The sequence below is a fragment of the Cebus imitator genome, unplaced genomic scaffold, assembly GCF_001604975.1.
Source record: "Cebus imitator isolate Cc_AM_T3 unplaced genomic scaffold, Cebus_imitator-1.0 Scaffold14, whole genome shotgun sequence".
NCBI classification, from domain to species: Eukaryota; Metazoa; Chordata; class Mammalia; order Primates; family Cebidae; genus Cebus; species Cebus imitator.
The window spans coordinates 9475474-9497014 of NW_016107329.1; the positions used below are offsets into that span (position 1 = coordinate 9475474).

A 21541-nucleotide genomic window follows, 5' to 3' on the forward strand; every position below is an offset into this window, starting at 1 on the left:
AGGCTGGCAATGAGGCAGGCAATAGTGCCAGCCTCAGGGCCACTGTGGAAACAACTGAAGCTTTTCTTTTGGAAAGTCACAACTAGGAAAACATTACAGAAGATATTTTTTTTCCTCTTTGGCTCAGGGGAGTGATTTCCCTCAGTTTAAATACTAATGATGCTCAGTGTTCAATTAAAAACCATGCCCATGCCATTGTCTTCTTGACCTAGAACTGGATCTCCAGGCTTGTGGCTCCTTCGAGTCCGCAGCGTTTGTTGGAATCCCCCTCGGCCCCCTGGTCCCTGAGGCTGAAGTTCTCTGACCTACGGCTGTAGAAGTTTTTTCCTCAGGTTGTTTCTCTGTGTCTCACTCCTTTCTTTTATGGTCTGATAGTCTAGCCATTCTTTTTTATGCCCAAATTGCTTTATATATGGCCTGTGTATTTCATAGAAGGCAAGGTAATTTTCCTAAACAATGCCAGCTACAATTCAGCTTCCTAAGAAGCAGTTTCTGCAAAGCCTTGCAAGAGAAATGAGGTCTAACAAACATACTTTAATTTTTTATTAATGGGATTGACAATCAAAGATTGTCAATCTTAGTGACTCAGAGAGTAGACTTGAGAAGGTCGTTGTGTTTTAGGGCTTCATTTTTATCTCTGAATGAGAGATCTGTAAGTAAGTAGATCTGTAAGTAATGTAGATGATTCACCTCTCTGTTCACTGGGCTTTTTCTTGTGGTTATTTTGCATTTTTAAAAGTAAGAGTTTTCCTTGGCAGAATGGAGTCATCTGCAGGTCTGTTTTGATAAGCGGGATTCAGCGTGCCCTTTTCTTTTCAAAGGTGTGGGGCATTCCACTTGCTGCTTCCTGTTGTTAAGTGTGTTCCCCTTTACCTGGTAAGGATGAGAAGTCTGAGGCCTGAGGGCCCGGGGCAGGGCTGTAGCAAGCAGGTGGCCGTGCTTCACCCAGGGAGGCTCTGCTCTGTAGACTCAATTCTCCTCCTTCCAGCGCCCCTGCCTCCTTCCCAAAACGTGCTGCCTGTGTTGTGCCGTTTTGTGTTCAACCATGGGAACTTTTCTTCCTTTTTTAAAAAACAAAAAACTTTAAGACTGAAAACTCAGAGATAATGGGAACTTTTAAGAAAGTATTTTCTATCCTTATTTGAATACTCTGGTTTTTTTTAAGTCCCTGGTTTGATATTTATCGTATTTCATTATGTAGTTTGTATTGAAAGTAAAATATCAAAAATAAACACTAAATTTTAATATTTTCTAGTGGAAAACTGGTAGGATGATTTCATTTTGGGAATATCAGATCATTCCACTGCACATTTGATGCACTGAAATGTAAAAGTGAGTGTTTTAAATATGCTTTTCCAAATGGATAGATCCTAAAGTGTATCATGGGGTGAAGTGTGTCTGTGCAGCCACCCTCTTCCCCAGCATGGTGCCTGTGCAGGGTGGTCCAGGTGGCAGGAAATGTGTCTGTGCCGGTGTTGTGAGCCTTTCGCCGGGCAGATTCCCAGTGACCTTCGTTACCTCACCAGGAGCATCTCACCCTTGGCTGGGCATTGGAGTTCTGGGAGAGGGTTAGCATTTTGATTTCAGAGTCTCTCCCTTAGAGACTCCAGAACACGACTGGAGTATCCTGCCCTTTTATGGGCCCCCAGGAGGTCCTAATGTGCAGCTCCTGCTGAGAATCACTGCTCCCGAGGCTGAACCTGGAGACAATCGAATCCCGTTTTAACTTCCTTCCCTCCTGCTGCTCCTTGCCCTTGCCAAGGGTGGAAGTACTGCTTTTTAAAGCACCCAGCGGGTCGTGATAGGGAATGAATGAATCCTGTCTGAGACGACCTGCCAACATAACCCTAGGGAACAATTTAGTGTTGTTAAATGCTATGGTAATTCTTATATACACACTGATTTACTTTTCACAGAGATATTTGTATCAAAGTTGAGATTTTCTTCTTATTCCCATAGTAGAAAATTTGTCTGTGTTCAGATTTTCTGTTTGTTTTTTTGTTGAATAGATGTTTATTTTAGGAAATAGTCTGCTATTTTTTTCTAGAGAAGCACTTCAATCTAAACATTCTATTGACTGAGAATGTGCATTTTCCCCTCTCAGTAGTAAGGATTTGCCTCATCTCATTGTCTAGCTTCCTGTTGAGAAGTGTGGTGTGTGTATTCACTTAAGCTCTGATGTCATATTGAAGCCCATTGGTGGGCGATTTCAGCCAATCAGATGCTTCCTGGTATCCAAGTAAGAAAGGTATATAGTTCTGGAATAACAGGAAACTTCACGATTTTCACATCCTGTTGTTCTGGGTTTTGTGACTTGCTGCCTTGCCAATATGAAGGTTAGTAGAAATTTATATATGTATTGCTTTTTGTAGTATACCATGACTTTAATTTTTCAAGCGCTCAAATTAGATCTGTAGTGCTGAAAGACAATGAGATCTCTCATTTAAACATTTTATGATGAATAGAAATTTTATGTTTTGCATATAAGGAAGATGAGGCCTATTTAATTCTTTTTTAAAAATGCAACTTAACCCATATTTGTTATAGATGGTTATGTCAGCCTAGGTGGTGCTCTCATTTGAGTTGGAATTTCTTCTTAAATAATAAATATTACAACAAATGTATTCTGTGTTAAAGGTGATTCTAAGGACTTTTACGAGGAAGGATTAAGCTTCATGAAATCAGTTATATTTTGTGCTTTATGTTAGAAATGGTGTCAGTAAGCACATAGAATGTTTAGATGTATTCACAGCTTTCCTTTTACATTTTGTGGTTTCATTTTATATTTTCTTGTGAACTTTAAGAAAGTGACCTCTGGTTTTCAGCTCCTTTCATGACTCTGTTAGTGATTCGATGGTTTTTTTTCTTGAGGTAGTTTTTCAACTTCTGATTTTTCTTTTTTTATTTATGTTTAAAGAAACATGACTTTTTACTTATTTCAAAAATTATAGAGAGTAGGCCTTGGCTCGGAATGAATTTTGAGTAATACAGGACTTCTCATATTTGGCGTCACTTTTCTTAGCTTCTCTTGGCATGAGCTTCATCACGGCAGCATGCAGCGCCTCCAGGGTGGGTGGCTGGTTGGAGGCTGGTGCGTGTCTCCCTTCCGCTGCCTTGTCACTGTGCACCAGCCTCTGTGCTGGGTGTTGGGAGATGCACAGTCTGCCTCTGCAGCTTTTGTAGTCCAGGGAGGCCTGTAGACATCCACCATTAGACTATCATGACACATGTTCTGGGGGAGCCTGGCTGGGGACCTGACCGGGTGTGGTGGGGGCAGCAAGGCTGTCAAGGCGGGGCTTTGTCAGGAAGCAGGATGAATAAGGATTAGCCAGGAAAGGGAGGGGACCGAAGGCAGGAAGAGCTGGAGAAGTGGGGCTTCTGGTAGGACATGCTAGAGGTGTGGGGGGAGGGCAGCCCTGGGGAGAAGGCGGGCCCTTGCCCACGGATGCCCATTTCTGGTAACCTCAGTTAGAACATATGGCAACAGGATACACGTTTTGGTATTTAAATACATCCTTCTGTTATTTGCACCTCTGAAAAATTTTTTCTTAATTTTTCTGGAACACAGTTGTAGATGATTTGACTGTTTATTTTTGCTTGAGGTTATTTGGTGACCAGAAGCCATATGTAGTCTTTTCGAGGTATCTGAGATGACAGCTTTTTTTTTTTTTTTTCAGAAAGTGATTTATTTAGGCAGAGAGAAAGAGAGAGAGAAAGACAAGAGAGAGAAAGCTTCCACGACGATTGTGGAAGGGGACCCAAGTTTGGAATCCTGGAGAGGAAAGCAGCTTCCACACTGAGTGGAAGGGGACCCCAGAGGGGAAATGCCCAAAGAGAGAAAGCTTCCATGAGGACGATGGAAGGGGAGCCAAAGATGGAATCCCGAGCTCTTTGACATGGCTGTGTGTGCATGCCTTCTAGACTCTAGTTGCAACATAGCTAGGCAAACCAGCGTGCTTCATCTTTCCAGCCTCCAGGGTGGGTGGTGGGAAGTGCCCACCAGTGGCAATGTGACCAGCTCTGCCATGGTCCCAGGTCTCCAGACGGCCCTGGATTGGAGGGGAATGCGGTCTGGGGCTTGCCTGGTCCTGGCCTCAGAGCTCTGAGGTGATGGTGGTCTCTTGTCCCTACGCCTTTCCTATCTGGGATCTGCTTCTCCTGTCTTTCCTCCTTTTACCCTCATATCCACTCTGTTTTCTGATGTCTGCGTTTTCCTTTGCTGCTGTTGGCTTTGGAATCGACTGTCATTTTCCCTTCTTTTCTGTGACCGGGAAAGAACATGTATAGCATGCCTTGCCCTGCGGCCTCTGCGTTAATTAAGGAGAGGAGGATTGTACAGGCATGCTGCGTGCTTGCCGGATGCCAGCAGCCTGCCCTCCTCCCCTGTGAAGGAGCTCACACCCCAGCGTGTAAAAAGGGGTGGGTGGTGTTGGGCAGAGAACTGGTCTAATGCCGTGAGGCTACCCTGTCCCTAAGTAAGAGAATTCTGATTGGATTCTTACCCCAGGACTTGGAGATGAGCACGCTGGTCTCCCTGTTGCAGGTTGTGTGGCTGCCTTAGGATTTCAGGCAGAGCATCATCACATTGCTGGGAGAACTTAGTTCAACCTGCACCCAACTAAGACTCTACTAATTTTGCTTGTTTAATTTTTCCTTTCAGACATTTGATGCAAATGATTTGTATCAGGGGCAGAATTTTAACAAGGTCCTCAGTTCCTTAGTGACTCTAAATAAAGTAACAGCAGGTAAGACTCTTTTTTATTGAACTCGAGGGGGTGGGAAGACATAAGGGCGGACACTTTGGTTTTCTTGTTTTTCGAGGCCAGGGGAGCATTATTGCATTTAAAAAATAAGCTTCTGTCGCATTACATTTTGATTGTTCCTTTTGCTGTGATATTTTATTTTCCTTATTAGAACAGAATCTTCTTTAAATGTTCTGGTATATATCAGATGCTTTCCTTTCTGTGGATGGAGAGATTTCTCACCTGAAGGTACAGTAAGGAGAATAGTTCTTGGTGTCTAGTTCTCATGGGAAGTCTTGGAGCTAGAAGCACCCTTCTCTGGGTTTTTATTGAATGTATGCTGATTTAAGTTTGTGTCTAGTGAGCAGAAATTTTCAGCTGTGACCACAAGGGAGTGGCTTGTGGATTGGCCTGTAAAGTCCTCACCACTTGTCCAGGGCTCCTGAGGGCTGTGGCACCCAGGTACAGGGTTTGTTGTTAGCCCCTGTTAGTACTGAAGTGGAGAGGAGGTTTTGGGGACATGATGTGCCCCTCTCATGGGCCACAGCGAGGGCAGGAGTTGTTTAGGCAAGGACCTTTGAGGGAAGGCGCATGTTGTCCATGATGCCAAGGTCCCTGGAGGAAATGCTCCATAAGCCCTGAGGAGCTCTTTCTTGGATCTCTGTGTGGCTCGAAAGGAAGGAACTTTTTAGTTGTATTTTTCTTTTAGAGTAATTTTTTTTTTCTGTTTACCTTGACAGATGTTAAATATCAGATTTGTGGGGGAAAGTGACATGTCCTTTTCTTTTGAAAAGGAAACCTCTTGAGTTTATTTTGTTAGGGTCACTTCTCAGTTTCGTCTGGCCCTTCAGACTAGGATGTACTTGCCTCACTGCATATGGAGGAGACACTGACTGGGGTCACTAACACTTTGGGCTGCAGTTCCTGGCTCTGGGAGGCTTCTTCGGTGGCGCAGGGGCTGTCCTTGGTGCTGCCTCCCAGTGCATGTGTGCTCTGACTGCTCTCTGGGAGCTGCTGCTGCTGCTGCTGCTGCTGCTGGTGCCCGGGCGAGAGGCTCTGGCCCCCATTCCTGGGATCAGGGGCAGATCCCAGGCAGAGGTGTGGATGTGGCCGAATGTTCACAGCTTGACTTCTGAGGTTTAAAGGGCCGTTCAGATGAAAGTACCTAGGAAAAAAATTTCAATGGCAGGATTATGAAGATGGATATAACTAATTAAAATTGTTGCATTATTGAATGCCTTCTGTCTCTACAATATAAAAATGATACTTTTAATATGAACAAACAGTTAAGAAAATAACTTATAGAAAGGGACATACATTTAGAGTAGAGATCACTGGAATTTAATGCAAGGAATACTGCAACATATCACGCACAGAAAGTGGCATATTCCGCGTGTCCTGACGGCATGGGGGATCTGTCTGCAGACTGATATTTATCCATGCCTCAAAGTTTTGCATGATTTTTTTATGGGGATAGGGTCTTGCCCAGGCTGGAGCACAGTAGCGTAATCTCAGCTCATTGAAGCCTCAGCCTCCTGAGGAGATCAGGCGATCCTCCCACCTAAGCCACTGGATCTATAGGTGTACACCTCTGAGCCTGGCTAATTTTTGTGTATTTTGTAGAGAGGGGATTTTGCTGTGTTGCCCCAGCTGGTCTTGAACTCCTGAGCTCAAGCTATCTGCAAACCTTGGCCTCCCAAAGTTCTGGGATTACAGGCATGTGCCACCTTGCTTGGCCTAAATGCTGTGTCTTATAATTAGCATAAGTCTCTGTGACAGATGGGGCAATAGCACAGATAAATAAAATCTACAAGTAATTTTGAATTTGATTCCTCTGTTCCCGTTGAATACTTCTGTAGAGGTTGCTCATAGGAGCAGAAGATAGTAACTTTGAATTTCACTGTAGACGCTGTCTCTGCCTGTAAGTGGGGGTGCTAATTAGGAAGCAGTGGCTTTAGACGATGGCTTTAATTTGTACACTCGGCCTTGGGATTGTCAACCGTCAAGGTTTGAGATGGTAAGATTCGTAAGTAAATAATAGAAGCCAGAACCCAGTCACTCTGGGGCTACTGGTTTTTGTTCCACATTATGGAAATATGGAATTGTATTTCTTGTATGTTCTTGGTATCATTGGCTATGTGTTGGATATAAAATAGGTAGCTTTGTTCTTTACGAAGACAAATGTGGAAGTTGTGAGGTAAACTTGGTACTTTTTAGCTTTTAAACTATAGAAATGACACCTCCCAAATGGAAGGAGTGTTTTGCTTTTCTGTTTGTTGGCTAATTGCCCTTTGTTTTTGTTTTTGAAGTCAGTTTGCAGGCAGTGTTCGGATCTTTCTAGAGTTCAACTTTCCTTGATTGGTGAACAGACGGCTGCAGCAGCCACAGTTACCATGGACATTCTTGGGAAATTGTCATTGTCTTTCTGCTTTGTCACTTAAAACCCTATGTGTTCTCAAGGCATTTAGGTGACTATAACTGGCCTTTTAACTGGATAGAAGAAAGCTTGGTTTTGGGGAAGTACAGAATGTCTTCAGGATGCCCTCCTTGTATGAGAAGTCCCTGAAGGCCAGGGCCAGTGAAGCACTGCAGCTCGTGGCAGGGAGCCCTGTGGAATTTGCTGGAAATGCTCTTTTAGCTGGTTTTGTGCTGCAGGTTGCCTACACCCCAGTGTTCTCAAGTAGCATGCTCTCTGGAGATTACTTGTAACCTGCCCTCAGCAGATCCTTGGAAGTATAGGGTGCTTGGGTAACTTGAGAAGAATTTAAGACTGTTGGGATAGCAAGCCCACGTCTGCAGGGTCAGGCGGGTGACGTGAAGGGAGGAGCTGGGCGGAAGTGCATGGACGCTGGGTCCTTTCGGGATAGCCCCTGCCCAGCTCTGAGCCACCTTTACCTGAGGGGATATAGACCTGGTGTGGCCGCATCCTAAATGTCTCAGGAGCAGTGGAGAATCTGGGTTTTTGGTGGTAACTTCAGACTTTTAGACATTGACAGTTAATTCAGAATTTTACCAGATACTGTGTAAGCCAATCCAGACATCTGCTAGGAAGCTGGGACCTGGAGACTTAGGTGTGCTTTTTTGGTAGGCTCCTTTGAGCTTTAGGACATTGCCGGGCACGTGCTTCTCAGAATAGCAATTTTCCCAGCAAACTTTTTCACAGCCCTCCCCACCCCCTTTTTTTTTTTTTAAATTGAATCATTTTTAAGAGTAAGTTGCTATTATTTATTTGTTGCTTGGTCTTTGTGGAGTGTCTTAACATGAAAGGGGATCCAGGGAATAGAACTAATAAAACCTTTTAATATCTGTTTACTCTGATCCTCTCAACAACTTCATGAGGTGAGTACAGAGTGTGCTGCCTTAGTTTTGAGGAAATAATCTTCACAAGGTTCACTCTGGCTGAAAAAGACACTGGGATTTTCTATTTTAAATAAGAGTCTTTCCCTTTTGTTATAAAATAATTCCTGTTGCTTATTACGTGGTGCATAGTCCTGGAAAAGTGGGCACGTGGTGATGATGCGTTGGAGAATCAGTGCTTGTTTGTTCTCTGCTCCATAATCGAAGTTGAGAGGCTCTTTTTTCCAGGTGAAGGGAAAATCTTAAGAACGGTTATAATACATTTCACAGATTTCTGAAAAATTATACTGATTAATAGTTATCTCCAGATAATTTCTGGAAAGGTAGTTGGGGAATGAATGCAAGGCATTTATGTAAAAAGAATTTGTTCTTTGTTTTCTGCATAAATGGGCTGCTTTGTTGTGGTCTTTGGTGTGTCCCTCTGTGCTGGCCTAGTTGTCGAGTCGAGTGTGTAGTGTGGGTGCGTGGTATCAGGCGCCCTCAGCTCTCTCTTTCTGTGTGCACGCCCTTTGCAGACATCGGTCTGGGGAGTGACTCCGTGTGTGCCCGGCCCTCATCTCACCGCATAAAGTCTTTCGACTCCCTTGGATCACAGTCTTTGCACACTCGGACTTCAAAGCTGTTCCAGGGCCAGTATCGGAGTTTGGTAAGTTTGAGAGATTTTGTTACTTAAATGTGTTTGGGAGGATATGAGTGTGTATGGATGTATCCGGAAAGATACGTGTGCCTCGTTAATTATGTTAAGCAGGCTGAAGACAGCGGGACTTTGCCTCCATTGCTCCTGTAATCTGGTTTGGTGTTTGTTCATTACCAGATTATCCAGATATTATACTTAATGAGTGCTTTTGAGAAACTCATTTGTTTTTAGGTTGTATTACAAGACTCGACTCTGTTGACATCTGCAGTGATGCGTGCTTTTAAAACGCATCCTTCATCACCTGCATGCCATTATCAGCTATGCACATGTACAGAAATATGAGGATAAGAAATTCATATGTAAAGGCACTCAGCTCTGCAGAGAAGACGTGGTTCAAACTAAAGAATCTAAAGAATCTGGCTTTTTTTCCTCTTGAAAGCATGGCTTAGTGTGCTTTACCAAGTCAGGATTTGGTTTGGAGAAGAGGGAACCCCTCAGGATGGATGATTGGGAAGCAGAGAAAGAAACTTAGACGATGGAACAGTCATCTTGGAGAGCGAAGAAATACTTGTTTGTTAATGCTCAGGATACAGGCTGTGAGTAAAGCCCCCGGAATGTAACAGTGAAGCTGTAAATGAGAAATTCAAGCAGGGTTGAGGCAGGACTGCTTGGAGAATGTCGGGGTAGAGCTGGGGCTGCCACTCTGCAGTCTGCGCCATTCTCTGAGCTTCAGGCTGGCGGGCAGTGACTTGGATTGGCTGATGGGGATGCCACTACTTTCTCATGACATCTTAGTACATTACTTCATTAGAAACATAGTGATCTTGTAATGTGAGTCTAGAGAGAACCCTATTCTAGAGTTATTAAGGGTCCATGGATTTTCCTCTGCCTTAACATAGAATGTTGCTAAGTAAGCTGATGGCGCTCCTCAAGAAATAGAAATTAACTTAAATAGAGTCATGTTTTGTAGAGAGAAATATAAATTTGAGTGGTTTATGAAGCATGTGTTAAAAATGGAACGATAGGCAAGGAATGTGATTTTTATGTTTCTGAACTTTTTGAACTCAAGGAGACACAGCAATGTGTCTCCTCAGAGGAGCCCCGAGGAGCCTCACTGCTCCCGGCGCTCTGTGTGGTGTGCAGTATGGACTGTGTGGGCTGAGTGCTGCAGCCCTCACAGTGCCCCTTGAGGCCTGGCTGTTGCCATTTCCTGCTTTGCAGGAGTCTGTGCTGGAGGAGTTTTGTGGACTATCACCGAGAGCGTTAGGATTCTAAGTTAGGGAGAACTAAACAAACCACTTTAAACATACCTGAAGTTAGCTCTATAAAACATGAGGAAAATGTAAGAGAAATGAGCATGCCTTGGGCAAAGCAGTGATTGGCTGTCTCACCCATTCACCGGTGACAGTTTTCATGTGATTTTTTTTCTTTTTGTGTAGAGGAGGATTGGATTACAAGTGTGTAATTTTAAGTAAAGTTAAATGTAATGTTGGGATTGTTACTGCGATCATAATAAGTATAGGATTAATTTTTCATTAGCTACAGAAACTTCATTGTACTAGAAATAAAGACTTGAGCTCTCTGACCCATGTGAAGTCTTTTTGGGGCTGACTGATGTTTTGATTGGGTGCTAGTGAGCTGCCTTCTCTTTTATGGAATGTGCCAAGACCTCTCTCAGCCATGCTAGGTAAGAATAAGTGTTTCTTTACCCTTAGGTTTTTCTGTGTATAGTTTATCAGTAGTACTTTGAGGTAGTTTTTTTGGATTAAAAATTTATCTTGAAACGAGAATGGCCAGCTTCAAGGGAATGTTTGGCTGGTGGGCGCATGGAGGCCCACCCGTCATGTCATTCTCTCCTTTTGTATATATTTGAATGTTTCCATGATAAAAGTTGAGCCAAAAGGCAACTTGCGGTTTCTTGAATGTCAGTTTTGAGATCATATTAAAGCTAAGCTTTGAGATTGTGTAAGATGCTTCCATCCCCTGGCGAGGATGAGTGTTCTCAGGGCTGCTGCTGTTTACGCCCCTGTGCTCTCACGTTGCCCCTTCATCACCTGCCTGCCTTTAAGTGTAAGAATGTCTGCCTCGGCCACCACTGTAGTTGCTGAGTGTTTTTTAAGCTTGTTTTTCATCTGTGAAACTGTCAGCCCCCTGCCCCAGGACAGATTTCCTGCCTCGGGATATAGGCTGGCTTGAACAGTTTTGATGTTGCATTTACTGCTTTTCACTGAAGTGGAGATTTTAACTTGCCTCTTCCCCTTTCCCCGACTCTTCTTTCCTTGGGAGAGTTCTTCTTACCCACTTCCAGAGGCTGAGCTAAATCAAGCTCTTTGTCCAGTTCGGCTCTGTGGTGGGTCTCCGTGGTTAAGAATGTAGAATGGTTTTCCTCATAGATAAGGCGTGCATTCACATATCGTTCTTAAGAACGTTGATCGACACTGCTGGAATTACTGGTATCTCTGCTGTGCTTTTAGTCTTCATCTGCTGGCCGCTGATAGGTACAGCCTTGAGTGCTGGATGCTGTTCTCACAGTTTGGGGACAGCATTTGTGAGTTGTGAGGTGGTTGTTCCCATCATCCTTCATTTCTGGGAGAGGTGACTTGATTTTTTAAAGTGGTTCTTCTGCTGCTTCTGGAAACCAGGGACCTGGACGTCTGGCACAGCCCTGATGCTGGCAGGTAACTTTGCTTTATACCAGTCACCAAGTGTATTTCCAAGGCATGCAAGAAATTATATCCAAAGATATTGCACACATTGTTAAATATTTTTAACTTCCCTGTTTAGTAAACACAGATAATATTGTGCTTTAATAGACCATATTTTGTCAATTCAAAGACTTATCTTTTTAAGTCATTTTAACACATCTGGAAGTACGTGTATCTTACAGTGATGATATGCCATAATTTGATAGTATTTAGTGAAATATAAAGGCATTGTCTAATTGTTGGCATCTTATATTGGATGACATATATTATGAGGAAACTGAAGCTTAGAGAAGGTATTCACACAAGATCACAGCACTCAGAAATAGTAAAGTTGGAGTAAAAATTGTGTCTCTTACCCTGACAAGCCTTTCTTCTGAAAAGGAAATTACAGGTGCCCTTCGTAGAGAGTAGAGGAGAGGATAGAGTTGGTGTGAAGCAGCACTCCAGAGTGTCCTTGTTTTGGATTGTCAGGATAATTTCAGAACATGGGATACAATAAAGCAATCAAGTGATTAAGTTTAATATGCCAAGATACTAATAGGTGGTGCTTCAGCTCTAGGCATCAGAAAGAGGTTGTTACGGAGCTTGGCGAGCATAGGTGACCCTGCCCAGCCAGGGTCACATACGCCCGGATAGGGCTCTTCGGTTAGGGCTGTCGGGGACTGTCTTCACTCCCCTCCAGTTACTTTTATTGACATGTAATGTACATAGAAAAACAGTTCATGTGTTGTGCGTATACAGCATGATGTGCAGCATGATGAAGTTTTACACATGGAACATTCCTGTGTAGGCAGCACCCAGATAAGGAGGCAGAGCATGACTAGCCACCCGGCTTCTCTACAGGACTCGTGTTCCGCAAGGCATCTACTGTCCTGTCTGATGGTAAAAATGAGTTTTACTCATTTTTGTATTTTTTAGCAATGGGATTCTGTGGCATACCTCCTCTCGACCCCGCTTTTTTTTAAACGATTGGCTTTTTCTGAGCCCATTATTAGACTCCCTTAGTCTTGTTGAGTTAGACAGGTGACAAGCTGCAGTTTTAGGAGAGCTTTTAAAAAAAGGGAAAAACCCACGATGATAAAATAGTAATGGAATACCTCTCTTCCCGCTTCCTGTAACACTGTTGATAGTGAACGGAGCCCTCACTCAGCTGCTGTGATTTTAGGCTGAACTTGGTGGTGTGGAGTGTGTAGTTGAAATATAGCCTTTTTAGGACCCTTCTCTAGCTTGTCCCGTACCTCCTGCGCTCTGATGGAGCACCTGTTGGCACGTGCTGTCTGAGCAATCTGTCTTGAGAGTAGTAGTGCAGACAGAGACGCTGCAGAAGCCTGCACGTCCTTCCATGTAGTGACTGCTGAAGAATGAAGATAGGCTGCATTGGGATGTTTCACCTGGATACCTGGATCTGAAATGGCTGCCGGCCCCCTGCACCTCTCCTGGAGCCCTCCCCCGCTTAGGCTCCACCCTTCCTTTCTGGGGTGTTACATTGATGAAGGAACGTCAGTAGGGGTGTGCCTTGAGCGTAGAGTGCGCCTGCGTTTGCACACATGACCATGAGGTGGAATGCTGCTGCCTCTTGATCGTCCCTGTCTCCCTTCTGCTTCCGTTCAGGCTCAGCCCTGGTGCTGGCTGGAGCTTCAGGGCTGGCCGAGGGCGACCCTGGGCACCTGACCTAGGGAGGGGCCTGCTGTGCCTGTGTTGCTTTGCTCACTACAGTTGTGTTCTGGTGTTGGAGCTGATCACCAGCGTGCTTGCACCGTGAGCCTGTTTTCCACAAGGCCAGGGTGCCCAGGTGACATTGGACTGCTTGCAGGAGAGCGTGTTGGCGATCTCAGCAGACAGCTGGTGAGTGGAGATGGTGGTTTGCAAAAAGAGAACTTGACATAGCATGATGAGATCAGGTTATATTTCACCACGCAAGAGCAAGGACCACGTGACAGTGTCTGGATGTGAGCTTCAGTGGCAGTGCCAAACTTGACCCTGCTCCTTGTGGGTCATGGGGGCCAGAGAGCTTTGTGTCTGCGCTGTTAATTGCCTACTGGTGATTTTGTTGCCAAACACTGAAGAGGGGCTTGTTGATGAAATACGAAATATGCATTAAATATTTAACTTACGAATTTGAATTGCTAAATACATATTTATAATTAATTCTTAATCTGTAAACACATTTAAATAGATAAGTTTTAAATATTTTTGGAATAATATTATAGCCACACCTTATTGAGGATCTGCTGTGGCCTGTTTGCTTTGATGCTTTACTTTTAAAAACATTTTTTTTCGGTGATTTATACATGCACTTAAAGTCAAGTAATTCTCTGAGACTAGGAAAAAACACAGAGACAGAGTTACTTTCCGTTTTTCCACTTTTTTTTTGTTTTCATTTTTATGGTACCTAGGACATATATATATATTTATGGGGTACATGAACTGTTTTGATACAGGCATACAATGGGTTATAATAATCTCAGAGTAACTGGGGGCATCCGTCCCCTCTAGCAGCCATCACTTCTGAGTGCTGATTCTTAAGGAGCTGCCTTCTAGTGTGGATAGTTTGTTGTCCTGCGGGGCTGAGGGGGCAGTCGCTGGAGGGTTCTAGTTGGCTGTCTTGCTTTGCCTCCAAGGCTCTGTTGGTTCTTTGTAAGTATTTGCCTGTGTGTCTCTAAATAAAGCGCCTTTTCTTTTTCTTAATTTGAAGTGATATCAATGTGGACTCCCATGGAGGAAGAGCGGCTGGTGCTGTTTTCCCCCCCAGCTCCCTTACCTGCATAAACACCTCGGCCTGTCTTTCCCATGGCTGAGTTCCGCCATGCTTTCACTGAAATTGGGGTTCAGGGTAACGTTATGACAAGGTAGATAGTATTCAGAGCAGAGTCACGTTGTGTACTATGGCTATCCTTAACTTGCTAGTAACATTTTTTTTGAGGGGGAATTGGTAATTCTGATTTCTTTGTTTAGTTTTCTGTATATGTGTTGCAGGTTGCAGATCTAGTCTTTTGTGTGTTTCTGAGGATCTCTGCTTCGACATTCAAACACGTTATTTTTCCTCATTTCCTGATGAACGCCCTTGGAGCCTGTGCTGTGTTTTAAACTCCCTTGGTTGTGAGCCAGGCTGGCTGTGCAGCTGCTGCCTCTGAGCCGCCCACCATCGTAACCTGGGACACTCCCCTGACACTGTAGATCTCCTCTGCCTCTTTCTCTTTAGTTTTTTCCTTTAATTCCCCTGTTTTGGAGAAGCACATTTTTAACTCCTTGAAGGGGTGCATGGGAGGTAAATTTTTGAGATCTTGTATATCTGTAGATGTCTGTTTTATCCTATTAAGAACTTTTTTGGCTTTAGTTTTCAGAAGTTTAATTATGGTATGAGTTGGTTTGAATTTCTTTAGGTTTTTACTATTTGAGGTTCACACAGGTTCGTGGATTTGTATATTTATGTCTTTTGCCAAACGTGGGATATTGAAGTGATATCAGTGTGGACTCCCATGGAGGAAGAGTGGCTGGTGCTGTTTTCCTCCCCTGGCTCCCTTACCTGCATAAGGTAATATTTCTTACATTGCTTTTCAGCCCTGCCCTCTTTCTCAAACTCTGCTTCTGAGACTGATGATAGATAGCAGTGTTCGACATTCTTTTATTTCCCACAAGTCCCTGGGACTGAATGTTGCTGGATGCGGGGGTGATGATGGGCCTGCTAGTGGTAGAGCCGGGGCTGTGTGTCAGCAAGTGTGGGTGGTCTCAGGCCTTCCCTGTGGCTGGCTGGAGGGCAGGGAGAAGTGTGGGCAGATGGAATCGCCTGCTGCCACCTGGTGGGGTTAGAGGCCTGGACTCTGCTGAGGTCACTGGTGTTCTCTGGAGCTCAAGACGTTCTGTACAGTCTGTGTGGACACTGTTGCAGGTGGGCTGGGCTCGCCTGCTGTCAGTGGTAGGGAAGTGGGGTGGGCCAGGGCTGGGGTCTGCTGGGTGGCCCTCTCCTTGAGCCCTTGGTGATGCGACAGGCTTCTGGGGTTGTCAGGCTGCGCCCTTTGGTAGTTCTGCGTCACCAGCCTCTCCAGAGCTCCGCCCAGGGCAGATGGAAATCAAAGAGGCCCAGCCACTCTCCCTTCCTCTTTCTACCTTTCCGAAATCTGAAAATATGTACAGTTTCTGTGAAAAATGCGAATTAAAATATGAGGCACTATTTTCTTCTGTCAGACAAAAATAGAAAAGTTTGACAATATTGAGTGTTAAAGTTTGATGAAATAAGAACTTTTAGATATTGTTGGTGGGGATATTTCTTGGTGTAGTTTGTAGAAACTTCTTGGAGGACAATTTAGAAAGATGTATTAAAAAGTTAGCTGTAATAAGTATGTCTTCTGACCAGAATTTAATTCATAGGCTTATTTGCAAGTGTATTCAAAGACAGATGTACAAGCATTTTTAATGCAGACTTGACTACACAAGAAAAGTACAGTGTATGGTATATGGAACTATATTGGAAATAATCTGAAAGCCCACTAGTGGAGAGTGGATTCAGTGATGAATGGCATAGTCACGTGGCATAACATTAAGCGGTGTGTAAGCACTGGTAAGTACTGCCGGAGAAATGACCATGCCGTCTTCACTTTTGTGACTTGTGGAGAAGTGCGTGTAGTGTGACTCTGTCTCCACGTACACGGACGTATCTGATTACGTAGGTGTCACTGGCAGAGCAGGACCTGTGCATGCTGTGGAGAGGGTGTCCTCTGGGGCTGGAGTGGTGCTGGGATTGGTCACGATGCACTGCAAGGGAGGAAGCTGACATTTCTGTGAACAATTTTCTGCTCTTGGGTAATTACGCTACCTTTGTATTAGTAAAGTATAATCTGTTTTATAATGAAGTAGTCTGTTCTGGGTATAATTTTTCTCCCACCCTTCTTCCCCTTTTAGGACATGACCGATAATAGCAACAATCAACTGGTAGTAAGAGCAAAGTTTAACTTCCAGCAGAACAATGAGGACGAGCTTTCCTTCTCGAAAGGAGATGTCATCCATGTTACCCGAGTGGAAGAGGGAGGCTGGTGGGAGGGCACACTCAACGGCCGGACCGGCTGGTTCCCCAGCAACTACGTGCGCGAGGTCAAGGCCAGCGGTAAGTGGCCGAGCCTGGTCTGTATGTGGCTTTTCTTTGCGATGAGGAGCAGAAAGAAGTAAATGTACTTTACGTAGTGTTTACTCTCCAGGTGAACCCGTGCACATGACCTGGTCTTAAGATACAGTTTTTTGTTTGATGTAATGGATTTTCACCTCAGCCTCACATTGGGGCCTTGGGATCTGGGGCTCTGTAGTGACCAGCCAGCATTTCCTTTCATCCTGGCCTTTTCCAAGCGTGAAGAGAAGTATCTCAGTTTTACTGTGATAGAATTGATCCCTTTTTTAGAGCTAGTGTCAGGACTTGGAGTTGGTGATCCGCAGACTGTATTTAATTTTTGTGACTATGGTACTTTGGGCAGTGATGTGCAGTTAAGTAATTTCTGTCATTTTCTTTATGCGAGTGATGGTATTGTACAAATGCATCTCTTCCTTCTGTTTTGTAGTTGTTCAGCATTATTTCATGGACTTTCTGATTTTGAGGCTTGTGTTCTTATGAGACCAGTGGTCCTCGGCACATGGCTGTGGCTGCTCAGCTGTTGTGCTTGTGGTGGAGTTGAAAGTTCTCTCAGAAGCTTAGTGCTTGTGATTTACGTCATGCGTGTATGGCTGTGAAAATTCTGTAAAGCTAGTGATTTGAGTGCCCAGCAGGCGTTCTGTATTCAGGGAATATGTGTATTATGGAATATTTATTGTGCATCTTCCTGAACACAGGTGTTACTTAGCCATTCTTCATTCCATCGGTTAGCGTTATTGAGAAGAGAGTACTAGGTTTTCTGAATACAGCCATGTAGTTCTTGCCTTCAAGGGACGTATGATAGATTCATGTGTGTGTATGTATATATATGGGCCTGCACACATCAGTGGATTTATATATATGCACACACGTACACAAACAGATTCACATATATGCACACAGATATATACATACACCTGATATACATGGATTTTTATATACACATGTACACATGCTCATGTACATAAACAATGGATTCATATATATGTACATACACACACACAATGGATTCATATATGCACACATGTACATACACAATGGATTTTATAAATATGCACACAATGGATTTATGTATATCCATATGCATATGCACACATACGCAGGTATACAATGGATTCATATATACATACATACACATATGGTGGATTCATTATCACACATGCACATACACAACGAATTAACAAATATACACACACAGTGGATTCATGTATCTACATATGCATACACATGTACACAATGGATTCATATATATGTACATACACATGCGCACAATGGATTCATATGTGCACACATATACACAATGGATTTATTTATATATGCACACACAATGGATTCATATCTATGCATACATATATAATGGATTCATTTGCATATGCACACACATTGGATTTACATACACATACACACAATAGATTAATATGTATGCATATGCATATACACACAATAGATTTATATATGTGCACATATACACACATAGTGAATTCTTCTATGCGTGCACACACATACATATACGTGCACAACGGATTTTTATTTTTTCTCTTTTTTTTAACCACTATACTAACGAGTACACACAATGGATTTTTATATATATCCACACAAAGTGGATTCATATATATTGTATATAATGTTCAAATTTGCATTTATATTGACCTTGGTTGTAGGTGCTCTGACATGTAAAAGAAGTAAGATTTCAGAAATTGAGCCATAAAGGTGAAGTGTGTGGGTGGATGACAGAGGCAGGGGTGGGATTTATTCAGGGAGCATCACTTATGTAACTTTACTTGCATCCTGCTGAAAAGCGCCGTTGTATAATACAGTTTCTCTGATTCTGCTGGGGAGAGTGATTTATAGAGAACAGCTCATACATAGCGAGGTGTCGAAAGAGCATGATGTGAAGTTATAGCTGTGCTCTGGGGCTTGGGTGACTGAGCCTCAGAGCCACAGGTGTTTCAGATGGAAAATGAGGATGATAGGCCTCCCTTGTGAGGTCTCTTGGGATTAGGTCGTTAAGGTTTGTACCATGTATATGGAGTCTGGCAGAGTAGGAGCTCAGGGAATGTGAATGGCTGCTATTGTTTTTCTGAGGTAGCAAGAAAAAATTTATAAATGGGAATATGACAATTTTGACGTGAAAATATTTTCTCGGCAGTGACCTCAGAAAATAAGTATTTTAATAAAGCAGCAGGCAGCCCCATTTGTAAACTTCTCTGCTGTCGGAATTTTTAGGAACAACACACACGTGTTCTCTTTTTTACTGTCTATATAGAGATATGTAAAAAGCAGTTTACCATTTTTACCGTTTTTAGATGTACTGTTTAGTAGCACTAAATACATTCACAGTTTTATAACTGTCACCCCCGTTCACCTCCAGAACTTTTTCTTCTTCTCAAACTGAATTCTGTTCCAGTTATGCAGTCCCCATTCTCCTCCCCAGCCCCTGGCCTCTACCGTTCTACTTTCTGTCTCTGAATTTCATTACCTTTGGTGCCTCATGTAAGTGTAATCATTTTGTCTTTTGACTGGCTTGTTTCACTCAGCATCAAGTTCTCAAGAGTTTTCCACGCTGTAGCATGTGGCAGAATTACCTTCGTTTTTAAGGCTGAATAATATTGTGTGTATTTATATCATTTTATTTATGTGTTGATGGGAACTTGGGTTACCTTCACCTCTTGGCTGTTGTGAATAATGTGGCCAAGAGCACGGTTGATAAGTATTTGAGTCCTTGCTTTTGAGTTCTTTTCTGTATATACTCAGAAATGAAATTGCTGGGTCAAATGGTAATTTTGTGATTAAGTCTTGAGGAACTGCCACGTGGTTTTCCCCACGGCTGCACCAAGCCACATTCCCACCAGCAGCGCACAGTGGTGTTGCTGCTTCCGCATTCTTGCCAACTCGTTTTCTGTGTGTTTTGTTTTTTTTTAAATAACAGCCATCCTGTTGGATGCAAAGTTGTTGCTATTTTTTTGTAGTTGTTAGTAATGATAATTTAAAAGGCAGTAATTTTATTATTATAATAAAATCGACTGGGGTAGGATTTTTTGTTGGCTGCTTGTTACGTTCCAGTTACTGTAGAAAGTACTTTCCATTTGCGACCTCAGTTATCCCTATAACGTTGAAGACAGGCATTGCTGGGATATTAAGAAGTGGGTAGGTTACAAGTACATGACATCCTTTAAAAAAAATCTATTCCTGTGTAGAGCCCACTGAGAGCATGGCACTGGCACCATGCTGAGGGGTGGAAATGTCAACTTGGTAGACATAACTGTTAGGAAATGCACTTTAGTCTGTGACTCACTTGGATGGCGCTGGCCTGCATGAGCCTGCCTGGAGACTGAGGGATAGGGCAGGCCCCGTCCATGCTGTGAGTCCATCTCTAGGCCAGCCCTGCCAGTCGTAGTGCTCTTTCTCCTGGGGACCAGTGAGAGCAGCCCTGGACCAAGAGGCCTGAGGTGACACCAGTGGACTTCCAGGAGAACACTTGAGCCAGGGCAGAGGAGGAGGGCCTCGTTGCTCACCTTTGCAAAAGAGTGTTAAGGTTACAGAGCTGCTAAGTGGGGCACACCTTTGGAATGGTGACAGACGCTTGTTCCAGCTCGTCTTTCTGACAGTCCTCTGGTTTTTTAAATTCTTAAATGAACTCCTCTAAGTGTGAATCCTGGACTGAGTCTGAGCCACCACAGTAAGAGTTCAGCTGAGTGTGTGTGTTTTTTTTTCCTGTATTTCTCCTTGTGGATTTTTTAGAAGTAACCCAGCATAAGGCAATTACACTGAAAAGATAGGGTTTGTGGATCTCAAAATCCACTGTGAGTGGCTTCTGGAAGTGATTTTCAGACACATTTGAAGTTGTCAGTGTCATCTGCTGCGGGAGTTTGTTTTGCAGCATGCTGTTACCCCTGATAGCCCACAGGAAGGCATCATGAGCCCCCTCTGGAGTGGATCGTGGGCCCTTGAACCGGCAGCAGCAGAGGACGCTCTCCAAAGGACCAGCGGAGCATGTTTTAGAAACAAGGCTTTCATGAGGAATAGTGCCCTCACTTTGTTCTACCAGAAGCCCCCACTCTTGTCTTATGCGTGTCTGAGGATGTGTGCGTGCCGAGTTTAAACGTGTGTGCATGTACAAGGTGTGTTGCCATCAAGGAGCTCTTTGTAGGGGCCACACTGAATCCATAGGTGTATTAGTCAGGGTCTCTAGAGGGACTGAACTAATAGGGGAGCTATATATAAAGGGGAGTTTATTAAGTATTAATGATCACAGGGTCCCACAGTAGGCTGTCTGCAAGCATGAGGAGCAAGGAGAGCCAGTTAAGTCTCAAAATTGAAGAACCTGGAGTCTGATGTTCGAGGGCAAGGAAGCCTCCAGCATGGGAGAAAGACGTAGGCTGTGGGAGGCTAGGCTAGTCTCGCCTTTTCGCGTTTTTCTGCCTGTGTTATATTAGCTGGCAGCTGATTAGATGGTGCCCATCAGATTAAGGGTGGGTCTGCCTTCCCCAGCCCCCTGACTCAAATGTTAGTCTCCTTTGGCACCACCTTCACAGACACACCCAGGATTAATACTTTGTATCCTTCAACCCAATCATGTTGACACTTAGTATTAACCACCACAAGTCCATTCCTTGTCAACTTGAACCCATACACGTCCTGAGATCATACATAGTCTTCAAATAAAGACAATAATAAGGTCATGATTATTATGCACCAATCCCCAACCCAGATTGTTGTGTAACATAAAGTTAACTATACTTAAATGCTGATATGAAGACAGTAAATCTTGTTACATGATAAAGGAAAAGGAAATAAAATGAAGATATTTTCTTAGTACAAGTGTATACATGCACATACATGTTTTTAACAAAAGAAGGAAATACTCATGACAGTTACAGACTTCGTTTCTGCAGCTGGTCACAGCTGGTATTGATGACTACCTTCTACTACCCATTCTGTATTCCTTTTGCCTTTAGCAAGCACCTCAGCAGGTCATGGGTTT

General features: G+C 43.6%; 1 protein-coding gene across 12 annotated transcripts in view; it reads left to right on the top strand.

Moving 5' to 3' along the window:
* Window positions 1–21541, top strand: part of ARHGEF7 (Rho guanine nucleotide exchange factor 7) — a 188867-nt gene that overhangs the window by 74928 nt on the left and 92398 nt on the right. For 10 of the 12 annotated variants that reach the window (XM_017502150.2, XM_017502080.2, XM_017502109.2 and 7 more), the window contains 3 exons: window positions 4661–4745; window positions 8615–8745; window positions 16341–16542. In XM_017502150.2, coding sequence (XP_017357639.1) covers window positions 4661–4745; window positions 8615–8745; window positions 16341–16542 — 418 coding nt within the window. Of the gene's footprint in view, window positions 1–2270; window positions 2337–4660; window positions 4746–8614; window positions 8746–16340; window positions 16543–21541 lie in introns of those variants that run through there. The other 2 variants (XM_017502123.2, XM_017502168.2) reach the window with 1 other exon arrangement.